Source organism: Chelonus insularis, unplaced genomic scaffold (genome assembly GCF_013357705.1).
Source record: "Chelonus insularis isolate UGA/USDA-ARS -01 unplaced genomic scaffold, ASM1335770v1 contig_135_pilon, whole genome shotgun sequence".
Lineage (NCBI taxonomy): Eukaryota > Metazoa > Arthropoda > Insecta > Hymenoptera > Braconidae > Chelonus > Chelonus insularis.
Window position 1 is genome coordinate 388,086 of NW_023276376.1, and position 17,461 is coordinate 405,546.

Consider the following 17,461-nt stretch of genomic DNA (forward strand, 5'->3'; position numbering starts at 1 on the left):
GAGTCATGAACATGTGAGCGTAGAATTGTTATGTACATGTGTGAGCATGATTGGAGTGACAGTCAGTTATAGTTCACCGGTTGTATCGTGTAGACTACGACGACAGTTGTCTAGTAATTATTTTATTCGTTAATAACAGTCGGAGTAGATAACTTATTATTAACAAAAAGAACAATGACTATGACACATTAATCTATTTAAACCAGTTACTAAACGACATTACAAAGAATTGACAATAAAAACAATGTCGGCTTCACATTACAATTGCGAATACAATAGTAAAATATGTTGTGTAAATTGTGATAACTAAAATATTACGAAATGAAGTGAATGAATTAAACAAAGAAATGATATTATAAGTAATTAAGTTTTTATGTTACGTTGTTAATTTAATGATCGTGAAGATTCATGTTATAGCCCTGAGCCAAAAAAATAAAATCGTGTGTGTCAACAGAAAGATATAATGTTTGATATCTACGGTTGCGACTAATAAGGTAAATATGTGCTGTATTGATAGTATATTAAAACTTGAAGAAAGCCATGAAACTTAAGTATCAATAGTTAAACTTAACATGTCACCTATAACTCATACATATCATATGTCATGAAATCGATCCAACAAAAGTTATGTTGACACTGAAAAATTACATTCACTAAACTGTTGATTGCTTATCATTCATACTAAATATAGGAGATGATCAAGAAGTTTTAAATTTTTGATTTAAATTTATAGCCCATAGTTTCCTATCAATATACTGTTATCACGTATAATGTAAAATATTGCATAAAAATTGCGGTTCCATTTCAAATAAATATGATAATAAATTTGTTCAAATATTACCGTAATGATAAATGTTCTTTGTACTGACCGTTCAATGAGTGTATAAACTTCCTGCATGACAAAATGATTAAACGTGACGGTATGTACTGTAAAAAATAATTATCAGCATGAAAAAGTACAAGAAAAAAGAATAGATGCTGATAATAAATCACAGCAACTATTATACAAAAAAATAGTACCAAGAACAGCTGATTTTTTTTTTGAACGCTTAGATACTAAACGAATAGGATTATCGAATTCATTTGAATAATTTGCATTCCATACTAAGAATCTAAAATTAGAATGAATGTTCTGAAATAATTCAGTATAAATTGAGAAACATTTCCCATGAATTAAAAAGTTGAATTATAAACGATAAATTTTCAAAAGTTTTTTAAGACAATTTGTGTCAAGAGTGTTATTATTTTTATTTACTGTATAAATAATTTTAAAAACTATTATTTTTGCTATTAAGTTATTATCAACTCTTGAATGAATTAATGCATTTTAATTACTCGGTCCTAAAGTTTAAAATAACTAATTATAAATATATTATCATGATAATTAAAGGAAGAACATTTTAGCCCGAATATTTTTAATTTATTAAAAGATCCATTTAATCTGAAATTATGGTAATTAAAAAAAAACTCTATGATAACTACTAACTAAATAAATAAAACTAAGAACTGTCTCATTAATAAATTGTCATCTTATTAACTTTGGAGCAGCAAAGATTCACGTGTTCTTTTAAATTAAATATACTGCGTTATTGCGTGCTCCATATCATGTAATCGTTTTTGTCATTAAACAAACTAAACATTATCATGGTGTGGTCTTCACTTTTTTAATGGGTGTGACGCCATTAAAGGATAAGCAAATCAGGTCTTGCAGTTAACGATCTCTGATAATGATAAAAACAAATGTAAATTTCATAATTTAGTTATTAATTTTTTCTTATCTCTGTTGTTCATATTTTAATATAAAAAGATTTAATTTCATTAATGCAAGTTGCATTAAAAGAATTTGGTTTTTTCTTGTTAGAATTTATCATTCTCGTTAATTTTATTTATATTCATTTGTTGATTATTGGCAAGATTTTTTTTACGGAAACCGAAATTTCGAACGATTGATCACACCCTACATAACTCTGTTGTTCCGTCCATATAATGACATACGATCCCTCCTAAATAAACCTTTTGTAGACTTAAACCATTGCTGACAAACAGATCAATCAATCACAATAAATATTAAATTAAAAATTGAACAAGGAAGGAAGTTGAATTTTTGTAAAAGAATTTTATTCTAGTAATCCTCCATTTGATTTTATTTGATAAACTTTAATTGAATTTAAATTTAATAGTTTATGATTGAAAATAATAAAAATGATTTTAGAGAGATATGAAAGAATTGATTTTTTGAATTTTGTAGGAGAGGCCATTTCATTTCTCTGTTCCCCATGACCACTTTGCCCTGGTTTTCTATTTTAATAATTAAATTGAAGAGTGTAAAGTAGAGAATGAAACATATGAAAGTACTATCCATATTTAATCGCATAGTGCATTCTTCTTGTTCCACTCGAGAATCTTTGACAAGTGTTCCCAAGAAAGACAACACTCTAGCTTGTCATACAGCTTTATTTGCATTGAAATCTACTTTGTCGTCATAATTTCTTATATTACAAAATGACTAGAAAGTTTTTATAGCAATTTTATGGTTCTAGACTTTTGTATTTTTTCCTTTTTTTTTAGTTTTATGAGAAATCGATGAAATCATAATAAAAAATTTTATGATAACAATTCTGCATCACGGTTAATGATGATATGTTACATAATGATGACTGAAATAAAAATAAAAAAATTAAAGATGATAAATTTATTCAAAGTTCAATAAATCCGGCTAGCTTTTAATTTCAGCATATAAAAAAACAACACTGACGCGAAATACTGCAGTATATCGATTTTAAAATTAGTAAAAAGATAATTTGCAGTTCATTTACCGTTCCTGCACATAGTTCTTTTATTAATGTTTTGCATTTTCAGGTACTGGCAAAAAAATAAGGTCACTTCCATTCGGACAAACTGGAAAAAAACTTTAACATGATGAAATATTGGATAAATGCAGCTTTGCTGCGGGTCGTCGTACCTGGAACATTCACGGCCTGTAAGTTTGCGATTTAAAATTTTTTATACCATCTATTTTATATGATCTGATTTACTGGCTTGAGAACTTTCTTCTCTTACCAACTAACATTTGCCGTTTTAAATGAAAAGGTCAACTCATCACTCATTAATTTAATTTGTCAAGCATATCTTCTTCCAACTTTTTTTCTCCTGCTTTTATCAGAAATTATTTAACTTTCAATAATTAATTGTTATAAGATGTAAAACATTCTTTCATAATAAACTTACTTTCATTTTGTATTTTATTGAGAGACGAGACATTATTTCGTTTGGCATTTTGACGAGTTTCTGTGGCTTAGTGGAATTCAGAGTTGTAATATATAATAGTGTCAGTAGATGAGTAGGAAGACTGTTTGTAAGTCAGCAATCAATTATGTGCCAAAATTAGCAGAGTATTCAAATGGCGGTAGAAACTTTGTTGATATAGAAAAATTTAGCACAATTTTACTAATATAAATTTCCATTTATTCTAATAATTATTTTATTCTCTGAAAATAAAAAATAGTTTTGGTTGAAATTATTATTTATTTATGTAAATATGAAAGAAAAAATTAGTCTTGCCAATGAAAATAAACAATGTAAGTTATGATAGGAAATAATTATCTCATTACTCTAGTAAATAACGTACGAGAGCTTGTCAAGATGTAAGTGTCTAGATGACAGACTAGACTAAAATAACAAAGACAGAAAAATAAGAAATAAAAGTGGAGCATTTCGAATAGTATTTTAAGACTTTATTTTCACTTCCGATGATAACAAATTTTAGAAGATCTTCTTTCTATGTGTGGGAGTCGCTGATTTGACCTGATTTTAAGGTCAATGTCATTCAAGAAATAGTTTGTATTAATATAATTAATTTAATAAGCAAGATTTAAAAGAAAAATCGTTTGAGGACTTCTGTCGAGTGTGATAATGGATAGTAAACACGGAAACAATTAACAACTCAACGATAATTACAACTCAACTATGTTAATTAATTAACGACATTTTAAGTCTCATCTTGAAAACTTTCATAGAATTAGAAACTTTAAAATGCAACAAATCACATTATAAATATATATTTTTAATTTAAAGAAAAAACTGTTTTCTTAAATTTTTGAACTTTTTCACAGGTGCAGTATGGCGGCCAACAGGATTATCACTTATTTATCTGATAATGATGTTGATATCACCTTTCATCCCAGTTCCAACATCAACAACGATGAAGAAATCAACTGGACACTATTTAAAATCTTGTATAGCTTTAACTCTCATCACAGGATGCATTCAATTTGCATTTCAAATTATTTTACTTAGTGTGTCTTCGATATGGGAAAAGTTTACAGAGAATTGCAGTTTATTAGAAGAAATATTTAGGCATATTGGTCTAGTGCGAATGGACCATGCGTCAGTATTTGAAATATTTTTCTGGTTGATACCTGAAATAGCAGCACTTCCAGTGATGATTATTGTGTATATTCTCTGTCGTCGATTTACATCAGAAGAGAAAAAAGATCTTGAGAATACACCACTAGAAACACGTCTTCAGCCAATAATTAAAAAACCAGATGATAAGAATATCAAGATAATTAATTTCTTGGGAAGAATCGGAACTTATGTTGTTTTAGCATCTTTATGCTATGCAGCAGCAATGACTCCTTCTGTCGAGGGAGGTTTTTATTTCCTGATGTTCTTGGGTGCAGCTACCTGGTGGGCATGTAATCGAGAATTGTCTCGAGGTTTTGCAGTTGTCTGCAGAATATTGATGGCCGTTGTTGTTGTTCATATTATTGTCTTGTTATCTTATCAAAATCAATGGCCTCAAGAATTTATTCCAGTTAAGGGTAATTGGTCAAGATATTTTGGTCTTGATGCGTACTACATCACCAACTGTTCCGATCCAAGGCATACTCAATTTAATCCTGATGACAAGGAGTGGACTCAAAATGGTTATGCTTATTCATTGAGGCTTTTTTGGTTATATTATGTTCTTGCACTTCAGTCACAATTTCTCTTTAAAAAACCGGTAAGACTTAATAATTAATCAGTGTTAAATCATGAACTCATTTAGGCTTTAATTTATTGTAGTGAATTAACTAGTTTATTTCAAATTTAGAGTGTTAATAATTTTTTTAAATTTAAATTCTTGAAATATATACAACTAATAATCGTTTAATAATGACATAAATAATAATAGCAATTAATCACATTGATAGAAAACAATGCAGGTGTAAACAAAAAATTAAAACTTGAAATCTTTCTTATGTAAAAATTTCAAATCAAAAAACTTTTATTTTAGAAGATGATGTAATGAAAATGAAGTTTAATTGAATTTAAAAATAGTGATATTTATAGTTCCAAGTTATTTTAAAACAAAAAAAAGATTAATGATAACACTAATATAAAGACCATCTGGTTTAAGCTATTGAAGCACACCAAATAAAACTTCAAACTAATAAATTTAACATAATTAACCATTTCTTTTACAAATGCAATATACAAAGTTACTTATTCTTAAAAAAACTACTACCTGTTTATCAGATCTTCCTAGGGTATATTAAGGGTGACCCTATTGGAACGACCACTTATCTTTTCATCGAAATCAGAGGGTAGAAAAGTTGATAATTTCCCCTGTTGAATAGAAACCTAAATACTTACAAATGTCAAGAGTTTAAATTTAAATGGATTATCTTAGTATCATAAATTAGACTAAATAATGCAAAAACTTATGAAGCTATTAATTAATTAATTAGTTAATGAAACTTATTTTAGTATTATTGATAAAAGTAATTAATCTTATTATTATTAATTGATATTAATTTTTTTGAACCCCAAAATAATATTTTTTGATCTTATGGTGACGCGGCTTACCTAATTAATACAATACAGACTTTAAAGGATGATGAATCGGCACGATTGAGTCAGAAATTTAAAAATCTGGATACCCAACTTTCACATCACGTGTCTCTAAGACGCAGAACGCCATCACAAAGATGGCAATCTGCTCGCCGAAAGGCATACGTGAGAATATATTTTAAAATTAAAAATATATTAATGTTGAATGTCAATATATCGTAGAGCTTCTGTGTCAAGCTTCGCTTGTAATTAATTATATTAATTTTAATAGATTCTGAACTAAAATATGCATTTATTGAAACATCACCATAGCTATTTGTAGTAAATAACAACAAATAATTTTTATCAATGTTTAGGCTTTTACTTATATATTTTTCTAGATCTTAATTTTTTTATTTAATAATTATTAGCATACTTTCTTTTTGGCTTGGCCAATGTCTATTTTTTCTTGGTTCATTGTTTTAGAAACCATCTGCTGCTTCCAAGCCTCAGCCGGATGAAAGAACACCTGTACGTATTGTTGCTCAGCTTTTTTTTTTAAAATAAACAAGTTTTTCTTAATTTTCTAAAAAATAAATACTAATTAATCTTTTATAATTTATCTATTCCATACATGCAATCTAGCCACAGAATAATTATTCTGTCATAAATGTTTCTCAACTGGTGAGAGTAATTTTTTTATTGTATCAAAATTGTATTTGCGTGTTATTTCGATAGTTTGCACTTGTAAATAATTTTATGCTGTAATACATGTACATACATTTAACCATTGTTCACAAAAATGAATGATTATATCAGACTTTTATGTTAAAAATAAGTTTCATTATTAATTTTTTTTTATTATAAATAGTTGATGCGTTTTGGGTCGGGACGTACGGGACTTCTTCAAGATTCTACAGGAAGTGTTATCGTTCAGGATGGTCATAATGATGATAATATACAAATGCAATCAATAACTGAAGGTTAGTTATAATGATGATTGATAAAAATACCAATAACAAGCAAAAAAAGTAATTATTATTATTATAATAAAGATGCTCCAGAAGATCGTATGGGACCAATTGAACATGTTATCATGGCAGTTTATTCTATTTTTCAATTATTTGCTCATTCATCATACTTGGGAACAAACATAATTATGATGGTAAGCGTCTTCTTATCAATTATGTCCTTAATAAAATTACAAGGCTCTTAAAATTATAGTTTTCATGTATTGTAATATTTTTTTTTATTCACGATCAAATGATAACAAATTTTTTTTAGACTTGGAGTATTATGTATCATAGCTGGACAACCTTTGTCTTCTTACTTTGGGCTTTAATTCTTTGGATGGCACCGAATAAACGAGCTATAATGATGAAGTGTTCTCCATTCATTGTATTCTATGGAACTGTATTGCTTCTTGTTGGCTACGTTTACAGTATGAATTTAACTCCGGAAGAATTACCAGACGTAATTTCTGGAGTGGAAATGTCAGAAATAGGTTTTCCAAAAGCTGATACACTCAACAGTTGGCATCTTGTCGTTAAAAGTGGATTTATGACAATGTTTTGGATAACGATGCGGCAATACATGGCTGAAAGATTACAAGCACATCAAACGTCAACTCTCAGAGACATGGTAGCACCTCTTCATGTATCCATGTCAACTGCTATACACCATGATACTCCAGAAATCAAAAGCCAATTCATGAAAGATGTTGGAATAGTTGTTAAAAAGCTTCTAACTAAATTTTGGATTGTCGTAGTTGCTATAATGCTTTTTACAAGTGGAATTACTGGAGAGAGGATGACTGTCTTCCGCATTATTTATATGATGCTTTTCCTCTTTTTCCTTATTTCTTTTCAACTCTCTTGGTCTGCTTGGCGAAAGATGATGTACGGTTTCTGGATCGCCGTCATCGTTTATTCTGTAGTTATGTTAATTCTTGTATATACATACCAGTTTAAAAATTTCCTGGAATATTGGAAATATCTTCATATCAATGAACGTTTGCAAAAAGATATTGGCCTTGAAAGATATGCTACAAAAGATTTATTCGTACGTCTTTTGACGCCAACTTTCTTTGTCATCATTACAGTACTTCAAATTCATTATTTTCATGATGACTTTTTGGAATTGACTAATATTGAAAACGTCAATGTATCTGTAGAATCTAAACGTGAGAGTTTAACACCACCAATAGCAACTACTTCGACAGTTGATGTACTGTTAAATTCAGGAGAAGAACCATCAACAATTTTTAGTCTTAGACAACTTAAACATATGTCAAAACTAGAAAGAGCTGCATTCTTTCGAAAAACTGTCCAACAATTGAAAGATTTTTACAGTTACTTTTGGCTAATTCTCGAAATTCACATGCAGAAAATAATATTTACCTCATTAATGCTACTTTGTTTGAACGATGTTTGTGCTATAAACTTTATTTTCGTGATAACTATTGCTGTAACAATGAATTTCAAACGACAAATACAAATTATGGGAATCAATGGTATGTCTGTAGCTATAGCTATTTTAATGATAGCAAAAATGTTGTATCAAATAGAATATATTGATCACAGAAAATGGGATGTTAATTGTACAAGTGAGATTCCGGATTCAAATAATAATCATACAGTTAATCATACCAAGACATTTAACATAGCCGAGTGGATTGGAATGGATAAAGCTAAACCAGGAATGTTGCCAGATTTATTAAAAGGTTACATTGGTATTGTTACTGTTACTACAATACGAGCCATTATCACAGTAAGACAGTGTTTCTATCGTTATAGCAAAGGAGAATCGATGGAAACCCCTCAAATTATGTTTCCAAAAATAAAAAGAGCAGATGCCGATAAAGGAATAGCTGAATGTCTTAAATTTTTCCTCAACTATGGATTCTATAAATTTGGTTTAGAATTCTGTTTGATTGGTATAGTAGCTCTTATTGGCACTCGATTAGACTTTTACTCTGTTATATATGGAGTTTGGTTGCTTGTTTTATTTGCCCAAACTCGTCGTACAGCAGCTAAAATCTGGCCGTTCTTCAGAGTTTTTGCTATCGTAATGCTTATAGTGCAATATGCCTGTGTAGTTGCTCCACCAACGTGGCTCTGTATTAAATATCCATGGTCTGCTAACATTAATCTCCATGAATGGATGTATTTCCCTGATCCTGAGTATCCGCCAGATCCAACAAAACTTGTGTGTGATTTTTTCCTACTTTATATGATCATTAGACAGAGCATAGTGTTTAATATTGAAGCTCAAAGTGAAGCTACAAATACAGAATTTGTCGCAGGACATAATTATTCTGTTTATAAAGACATGGATAAACCGAACTTCATCAATCCTGTTAAAGACTATGTTTCTCATATTCATTGCTGGTTGGACGTCGTTAAAAGAGGATCAATGATGAGCTGTATGTGGATTACATTGTCCATGATGTTTTTAGCTGGAACCAATCGAACAAATTTGTTCTCTCTGGGTTATCTTATTGGATCTTTCATTTTCCTCTGGCAAGGAAGTGATTTTTATCTTAGACCTGTAAGAGTTATACTCAGATGGTGGAATTATTTAATTGGTTATAATGTATCAGTTATTTTTTGTAAAACTATACTACAAGGACTCGGTTGTGTTTACATTGAAGAATTAGAAGCAAAAGCTTGTTGGTTAATTCAGTTATTAGGTGTTGCTTGTTTGAAGAAAGTCGATAATTCGATACTAAATTACGGGCCAAATCATTGTGAAGTATCAAGAGAAGATATTGGAATGGTTTGGGATGGCATATGTTTTGCTTTTCTTATCATTCAAAAAAGATTATTCAAAAGTTATTACTTTTTCCATATTGTTGATGAAACAAAAGCCATGAGTATTTTGGCTTCTCGAGGTGCTGAACTCTTGGAAGATCTTCATAGAAATAGAATAGAATTTCAAGAGAATTTGGATCGAGCTGTACTTCAAAAGATTAAACTCAAAATGGATAAAATTAAAGCAGATCAACTTAGGATTCATGGTCCAAGCTACACGGAGCCTTCAAGTCATAAAGTTGGTAAGAAATATTTCATTTATTTCTATTTTTCAATAATTTTTTAATTAAATTCAATCAATCGATGATTGTAATCGCCACATTAATCCTTTATACCTCTGTCATCTTTGATTCACGCATTCTCAATATCAAGGAATGGCTCCGTTGGCAAGAACTTCTAGCGCAAGTTCTTATGTGTCCTCAGGACACACTCCGCCTCAAGGATATCAGACTCCCATCGATGAAGATGATGATGAAGATGTTTCGAGCCTTCAGGAAGAGAAACGAGATGAAGATCCACTACCTCTAACTCCTCGTGCTGCTTCACATTTACAGGCACCGTCTCCAAATTCTGCTATTCTGACTGTTAGTCTTGAAGGCTATTTAGAGCCTACAAGAATATCATTTGGCTCACCTCCAAGCAGTGAATTAAATCCTCGTGGGCCATCACCAGATGAGACTTTTCCCGTCTTTTCTCCACCACCATATGATCCACCACCCAACAGTGATCAGTCTTGCCGATCTATGTCGAGAGATATCAATCATCGAAGACAGTCTAGTCTTGCAGGAATTACCTGGACAGAGCTTCCAATAACTCCACGTGCATCCATCTCTATCGCTTCCAGATCATTACGATCTCCACGATCACATCAAACATGTAACCGATCAGCAATCATCCCGCCTCTGTCTTCGTGTCCTGTATATAAGCTTCCACAGCAGTGAATTTAGACCGTGGATCTGCACCTTTCGTATTTCTACTGTCTTCATGCCTTCTTTAAGCAGCATGGTCTTCATCAATCATTGTACAAGTCATTCATTTATTACATACAAAAAACTAACGTGTCGTTTTAACAGATTATTGTTTCAGAATTTTTTTTTTTCAAATTTAAATATATATTATTTCTATTTTCTTGTTGATTGCTTTTTTTATATTTTATATTTTAAACGTTTTATGTGTGTGTTTTATTAGATTCAATCTATCCAAGAGATCGGCCATTGTACAGACAACGTGTGCCAAAGACGAATAGAGAGGGTAATTTAAAGAATTCTGTATTTTCTGCAGAGTCCTGAACCTTATCTATCCATCTGGCTATTTTAATATTTTTTCACTAATTAAATATTCTAATAATTACCCTGTAGTTTTTTTCAGATCCTTCAGACCAATAAAAACTTTCCTTGTAAATTATTCTAATCCTTGTAAATTGTCCTTGTAAATACCTTTTTCTATGTTTAGTACTTAGTGAATGTTCCTGTGGAGTATTTATTGCATGGCTTTATAATCTGTTAAATGATGGAAATATTCATTGGACACTTAACTGAATAAATTTATGAATCTTTCCAGCTGTGAGGTCAGGAGATTATTATATGTTTGACGATTTTGATGATGATGATGACGATGTGACTGATCTTATTCCTGATTCTGAAATGGAGATTGATGAAGACGAACAACGTCGTAAACAACGACTTGCAGGTCGTAGAATGACTATATCAGAAGTAAGTAATTAATTCACGAGATATTCAAACAATAATTTTTTATTTAGTGAATTATTAAAATAAGTTGAACAATTATTTTATTTATTATGCACCATCATAATCCATTACGTAATACACAAACTAATAATTTTAATCAATTCAGACTAATAATTTAATGGCAACTTTAGCAATCAAATATTAACTAGCAGACAGACTTTGATTCCCTAAGTAATTCTTGCAGCTGATGTCCACGCTGTTTAAGACAGACATAGAGATTGCAACACACGTTGCCATGTATGGAGGAACAGCCAAGGATGCACTTCGATTGAGACGTCAAAGTGTGCCACTATCCCGCAAGAAATCTTCCATGTCTTATTTGAGTGCCCAATCGGATACTGAAACTGCCGCGGTGACCGAAGTGAGACTTGTCATCATCAAAAGATATATAATTTAAATAATGTTGCATAATTTTTAACGTATAACAAAATAGCCACGTTTCAAAATAACTATCTTCTTAATGTAATTCGTTACCATTAATATTCAGTTTTTTCTATAGAAGTATGGAATCTATCTAATATTTTTATTTTATGCTAATTTTGTTTAGTGCAAAAAATATTATTTTATTATTCATCAATTATTCGTCGTTTAATTGTTGATAATGTTGAGGTGAAGGCGTATTTCTGCTTATCGATTATACTTAAACCGTTTCTGTTTTCTGTCATTTTTTTTGTAAATATTTTATATCTTTTAGCTTGGACGGCTACTGTAACATACAATTCTTCGGCTATTTAATTTGCATTGTATATATGTACATAATATTTATTTTGTTTTTATTAATAATTCTAATTTACGTTTGTTTAATAGGGTCCTAGTAAAAAGGCTTCCATTCGAGATGAAGATCGAGGATCTACACTGGGAGGAAAGGATGATGAATCTAGAAGAACTTCAAAACCATTTGATTCTCAAGATGATTTTGACTATGACTCGTCATCTACACCTGAAGACAACAAAGAGCAAATGAAAACAAGAATTTCCATCCTCACTTATTTTAAATTTTTTATTGAACTTATCAATAGTTTTATGATTTCTGCTACAAAATATTTAAATAAATTTTCTAGAGATTATAGATATATTCGCAGAGTTTTAGCTAAAGAAAAAACTAATTTAAAAGTAAGTGAAAAAATATTAAAAGAATTTATTTAAAAAATATTTTCAAATAAGCATTATTTAAAAAAATTATTAAAAAAAAAAAAAATCTTTCAGGCAAAATCAGATTTTCGCATGGGTGTAAGACTTGGAATCAATCAAATATGGCAACCTATACCAGTGCTAAAAGAAAGGTATAATTTTTTTTACAAAATAACTATATTTTTTATAGTAACTTTTAGGATAATCGTATCAAGCTGAATATTAGAAAAGTTTTATTAGAAATTAGCTTTAAAATGTTGCACATTTATTAATTATTCCAATCCAAAAAAACTTTTAAGAATTTTCACAGTACATATCTAGTTAGTAAGCTTTAAGTATAGATAAGGTAGCTTTTTAATACGTAGTTTTAGTTAGTTTGTAAATATACTGCTGTAAACAGATCAGAGACTGAGGAAAGTTCCGGTGAAACATCAAAGAGTAGAGGAGAATTGAGACGAGAAAAATCAGAGAGTCAAAGGTAGCGTTAGATTTCTAAATGATTTATTTTTCAGCAAAATGATATCACTTTGTTTTTTAAAAAAATCTCGTGTGTGGTCCTGGTATTGGTGGCTTCTTTATATAACTCTCTAATCACTAATTTTCATTATTTCTACAGTTACTGAATTAATTTAAATATTTAAAACTAGTTTGCACTAATTACTGTTTACCTTGTTTACTAAAAATTGCATGATTATTTTATCATAGGCATGAAATACCGCAATGGCTGCAAAAACGTTTAAAAAAAACCTTTCGAGTTCCTTTGAAAATCCTTAAGTAAGTCCTTATCTTAATTGTCCTATGAAGAATAAATAAAAGAATTCAACTAAATTTTTTAGTGTAATAAAAATAAGTACATATGGAATTTATTATTTCATTTGATTGAAAGAAATCAATGTTAGACAAAAATGTCCTCATTTTTACTAGGACAGAGAGTTTGCTGACTGCACCCCACATCCGAATCATGGCGCCGAGTTTGGAGCGAGGATTGGATGGATCCTCCTCCAGGTATCGGTTTATTTTACCTATTGAAACAAAATTATTCATCATATATTTATCCATTAACAATTAATCCTATATACCCTCTGCTTCTTTATTATTTTATGATTTTCATTTCTCACAAGAAACAATTAATTTTCTGCTTATAATTAATTGAATGCTTGCATGATTTTTAAATGTTACTAACTATTTATCATTATATATTCTAATTTTTATGATCATGCTACTTTATAAATAAACTATTGTATTTTCTTTAGCTCAATGCTGACAAGAACACAAGTAACACCAATGACTGGAGAAGAAGAACCAGAGTTGTCAGAAGTAGATCAACCTGTCATTATCCAACTTCTTGCATCAATCTGGTTTGGAATTCTTGCTCATTCAACATTTGTATGTTACTTCATGATCTTCTTACATCAAATTAAAAATGCATCAGTTCTTTCTACACCTCTACCTTTAATGGTATTCTTCTGGGGATCATTAACTATTCCAAGGCCTTCAAAAACATTTTGGGTGACAATAATTGCTTATACAGAAGCTATTGTCATCATAAAGTGTATGTTTCAACTGGAATTAATACAGTGGAGTCAACATTTACCATATAATAAGCCTATGGAGACTCCAAGAATTATAGGAGTTGAAAAGAAGAATGATTATGCTCTCTGGGATTTACTATTACTTCTTATGGTATTCTTCCATAGATTTATGTTGAAATCATTAGGTCAATGGACTACTCCATATGCTACGAGGAAAATAATTCCATCTCAAATGACAGTTGGTACTTTAAAATCTTCTCCAACTAATAGTAGAAACAAAACTCAGCTTCAATGGGAAAATGAAGATCATAAACAACCTCCAAAATCTCAACAAACAACTTCAAGAGATCCAGGAGTAGGAACCTCCACCGATGAAGTAGATTTAAATAATCAACATCAAATTGAAAGCGACGAAGGAAGACTTGTTGAAATAAGAAATGAAGAAACTTATGTATGTGACACTGAATTTTCTACAGCAGTCAAGATGACTGTCAAAAAGTATTGTGAACCGGGAAAAATTTTCTTTGACAATATTCTAAGTCCTGATGGCAAAGAAAAAACTAATGTTTATGCTTATATGTTTCTTTGTGACTTTTTCAACTTTTTGTTAATTATCTTTGGATTCTCATATTTTGGAACTCAGCAAGGAGATGGAGGAGTTAAAGCATACTTTGAAGAAAATCGTGTACCAATGCCATTCCTTTCAATGATGTTATTACAATTTGCTCTGATCGTTACGGATCGAGCTCTGTATCTCCGAAAGTCAATTTTCGGTAAATTAATTTTTCATTATGTTTTGGTATTTGGAATTCATATTTGGATGTTTTTTGTTTTACCCGGAGTTACTGGTAGACAATTCAGTAATAATTTACCTCCTCAAATATGGTACATCGTGAAATGTTTCTATTTATTACTCTCAGCTTATCAATTACGACTTGGATATCCGACAAGAATTCTTGGTAATTTCCTTTGCAAAAATTACAGCATCATCAATTACTGTCTTTTCAAAGTATTTATGCTGGTTCCATTCTTATTTGAGTTGAGAGCAGTAATGGATTGGATCTGGACTGACACATCAATGACAGTGATGGATTGGTTTAAAATGGAAGATATTTTTGCAAGTATTTATCAAATAAAATGTATGAGAGGATTAGAATCAGATTTTCCACAACCAAGAGGAGTGAAAAAGGCCCAAATGAGTAAATATATGGTAGGAGGTGGTGCTCTTTTCGTCATAATTGGTGTAATTTGGTTTCCTCTGCTTCTTTTTGCACTTGGTGGCACTGTTGGAATGGCCAATATTCCTTCAGAAGTGTCTCTCAGTATCAGAGTTGGATCTCATGAACCAATTTACATTACTTCTGCTCAAGATTCATCGATTCTCCAATATAACAATGAAGAATTCCATACTTTACGTAGTATTTATTCATCAGATCGAGCTGCTTCCACATTTCTTGAAAATTATGATCCTTTAGACGTTGCGGTAGTGAAGTTAAGTAAATCTTCACAAAGGTTTTGGGGAATAACTCCTCTAGAAAAGAAAAAATTACAGCAAGAGTTATTAAATAATCAAACTAGTATTGGAGTAAGGGTGGAATGGAAAATAAGTAGGAGAACTGACGCTAAAGACTTCTCTGGAGTTTCTCCTACTATCAGAGATATCCAAATATTGCCGTTTATAAATGGAGAATTTAATCCAGTGAGAACGAATTTATCCGAATTGCTGAGTTCTGATTCTACCAATTCAACTAACACTTTTATAGCTCTAGACAATGTTTTTCCCAAGTTTCTTAAGGTTACTAGTAAGAGTACGGCAGTTGTTAAACAACTAATGCGATCATCAATTCATACTGAAAGTTATCCTCTTATTGGTACTGACAATGGACAAGACCCTGATTATTTGTATCGGAATGTCACACTTCAATTAGCTTCAGATACTGGTCAACAGTGGTGGATGGTTAGTGAACGTTGTGATGATCCAATTTACAACGAACTTCTCAATCAAGTTCCTATGAATAATTGCAGTCAAATTGTTATGTTTTTATTTAATGATAAAGTTTTTCCAGAGAGTTTAAGTTTTCTTAGTGGTTTTGGTATTCTTGGATTATATACTACTGGAGTTATTCTCGTAAGCCAAATAATTAGAAGACTGGTGAGCGATATGGCTTCTAAAATTATGTTTGATGATATGCCTTACGTCGACAGAATTTTGCGATTATGTTTAGATATTTATCTAGTGCGTGAAAGTAATGAATTGTCGCTTGAGGAAGATCTATTTGCGAAACTAATATTCCTTTATCGGTCACCAGAGACGTTAATTAGGTGGACGAGACCACCGGAACCGAATGATGAAGAGGATGATGGTGGAAATGATGATAATCTCGATGATGTTGATAATAATTATGGAGGTAATGTTAGGGTTGGTGGTAATGATGATGATGATCATGATAGTGAAGATGATGATGATGATGATAATGATGATAATGATGATGTAAGAGTTGAAAACGAAGAAAGGAAAAAAGATAAATAAATATATTTTTTAGTGTTTTTAATTTAGAAAAAATAAGGCAGCTGGTTGAAGTTTATAAAACCTACAGTTTTGAATCAAGTTATTTTCTAGTCAACCAGATTTCAGTTAAGTATGTCCGATAATTGATGAATTTAATATTTACAAAAAATAGTATTTACAAAAACTATTTACTAATCATGACAATGACAATTCAAATATCCCAAAAATGATCAATTTACTAATTGATGATTCAAAAGGAAAATATTTGAATGCTGCCAAAAATAATGAATTTAAAAGAGCTTGATGTTTCATAGATTTTTATGAAAAATTCTCGAAGAATTATTCTACAAAAACAATTTATTTCAGCTCTATAATAATGAAAAAGTGTGCTACAATTGATTATGTTTGATTTGTAATTATAATGTTAATCTGAAAAAATATAAAGTTTTAGCTTTAGTCAGCTAAACATAAAAACGTGTGAGTTAAAATATTAATCATCGTTGTATCTATGGTTTTAATGCTTTCCGAAGACATTAACTTGTTAATTTATTTACAATTATTGAAATGATATCAGTGGTTTTTAATTATCGTAAAGTAATAAATGAAAAATGATATATTTATATGCCAAGTGATATGACGTACAAATACTGCCGAATAACTTTGTTTTTACATGTTTATATGAATGCAGTATGAATGAGAAGCTTCATGGAAATTTTATAATCATTACTTTTCAATTTTAAGATTCCGTTTGATGAACAATTGTATATAAAGCATTTATGTAAACTGCATTTCTATATTTACAAGTTTACATTTAAAAAATCTTCTCAGGTGAAATAAAAAAAAATTATTAGATGAAATAAACATTTTTTATTTATTTAATTTAAGTAAGAAAATACACATACAGTAAAAAAATTA

The 17,461-nt window shown here is 30.2% G+C and overlaps 1 protein-coding gene across 3 annotated transcripts; it reads left to right on the forward strand.

Moving 5' to 3' along the window:
* Positions 1–78: 78 nt before the first annotated feature.
* Positions 79–17,385, forward strand: LOC118074289 (piezo-type mechanosensitive ion channel component). 3 transcript variants are annotated; one of them, XM_035095390.1, is made up of 14 exons: positions 79–494; positions 2,860–2,980; positions 4,113–5,005; positions 6,301–6,345; positions 6,686–6,797; positions 6,870–6,979; positions 7,099–9,868; positions 10,815–10,877; positions 11,187–11,338; positions 11,559–11,735; positions 12,182–12,487; positions 12,581–12,657; positions 12,906–12,983; positions 13,759–17,385. In XM_035095390.1, the coding sequence occupies exons 2-14, from the start codon at positions 2,917–2,919 to the stop codon at positions 16,565–16,567; spliced, it is 7,656 nt and encodes a 2,551-aa protein (XP_034951281.1). In that variant the 5' UTR covers positions 79–494; positions 2,860–2,916; the 3' UTR covers positions 16,568–17,385. The 3 variants fall into 3 exon arrangements, with proteins under 3 accessions (XP_034951281.1, XP_034951284.1, XP_034951283.1); XM_035095393.1 differs by lacking the exon at positions 11,559–11,735; XM_035095392.1 differs by lacking the exon at positions 6,301–6,345.
* Positions 17,386–17,461: the final 76 nt, after the last annotated feature.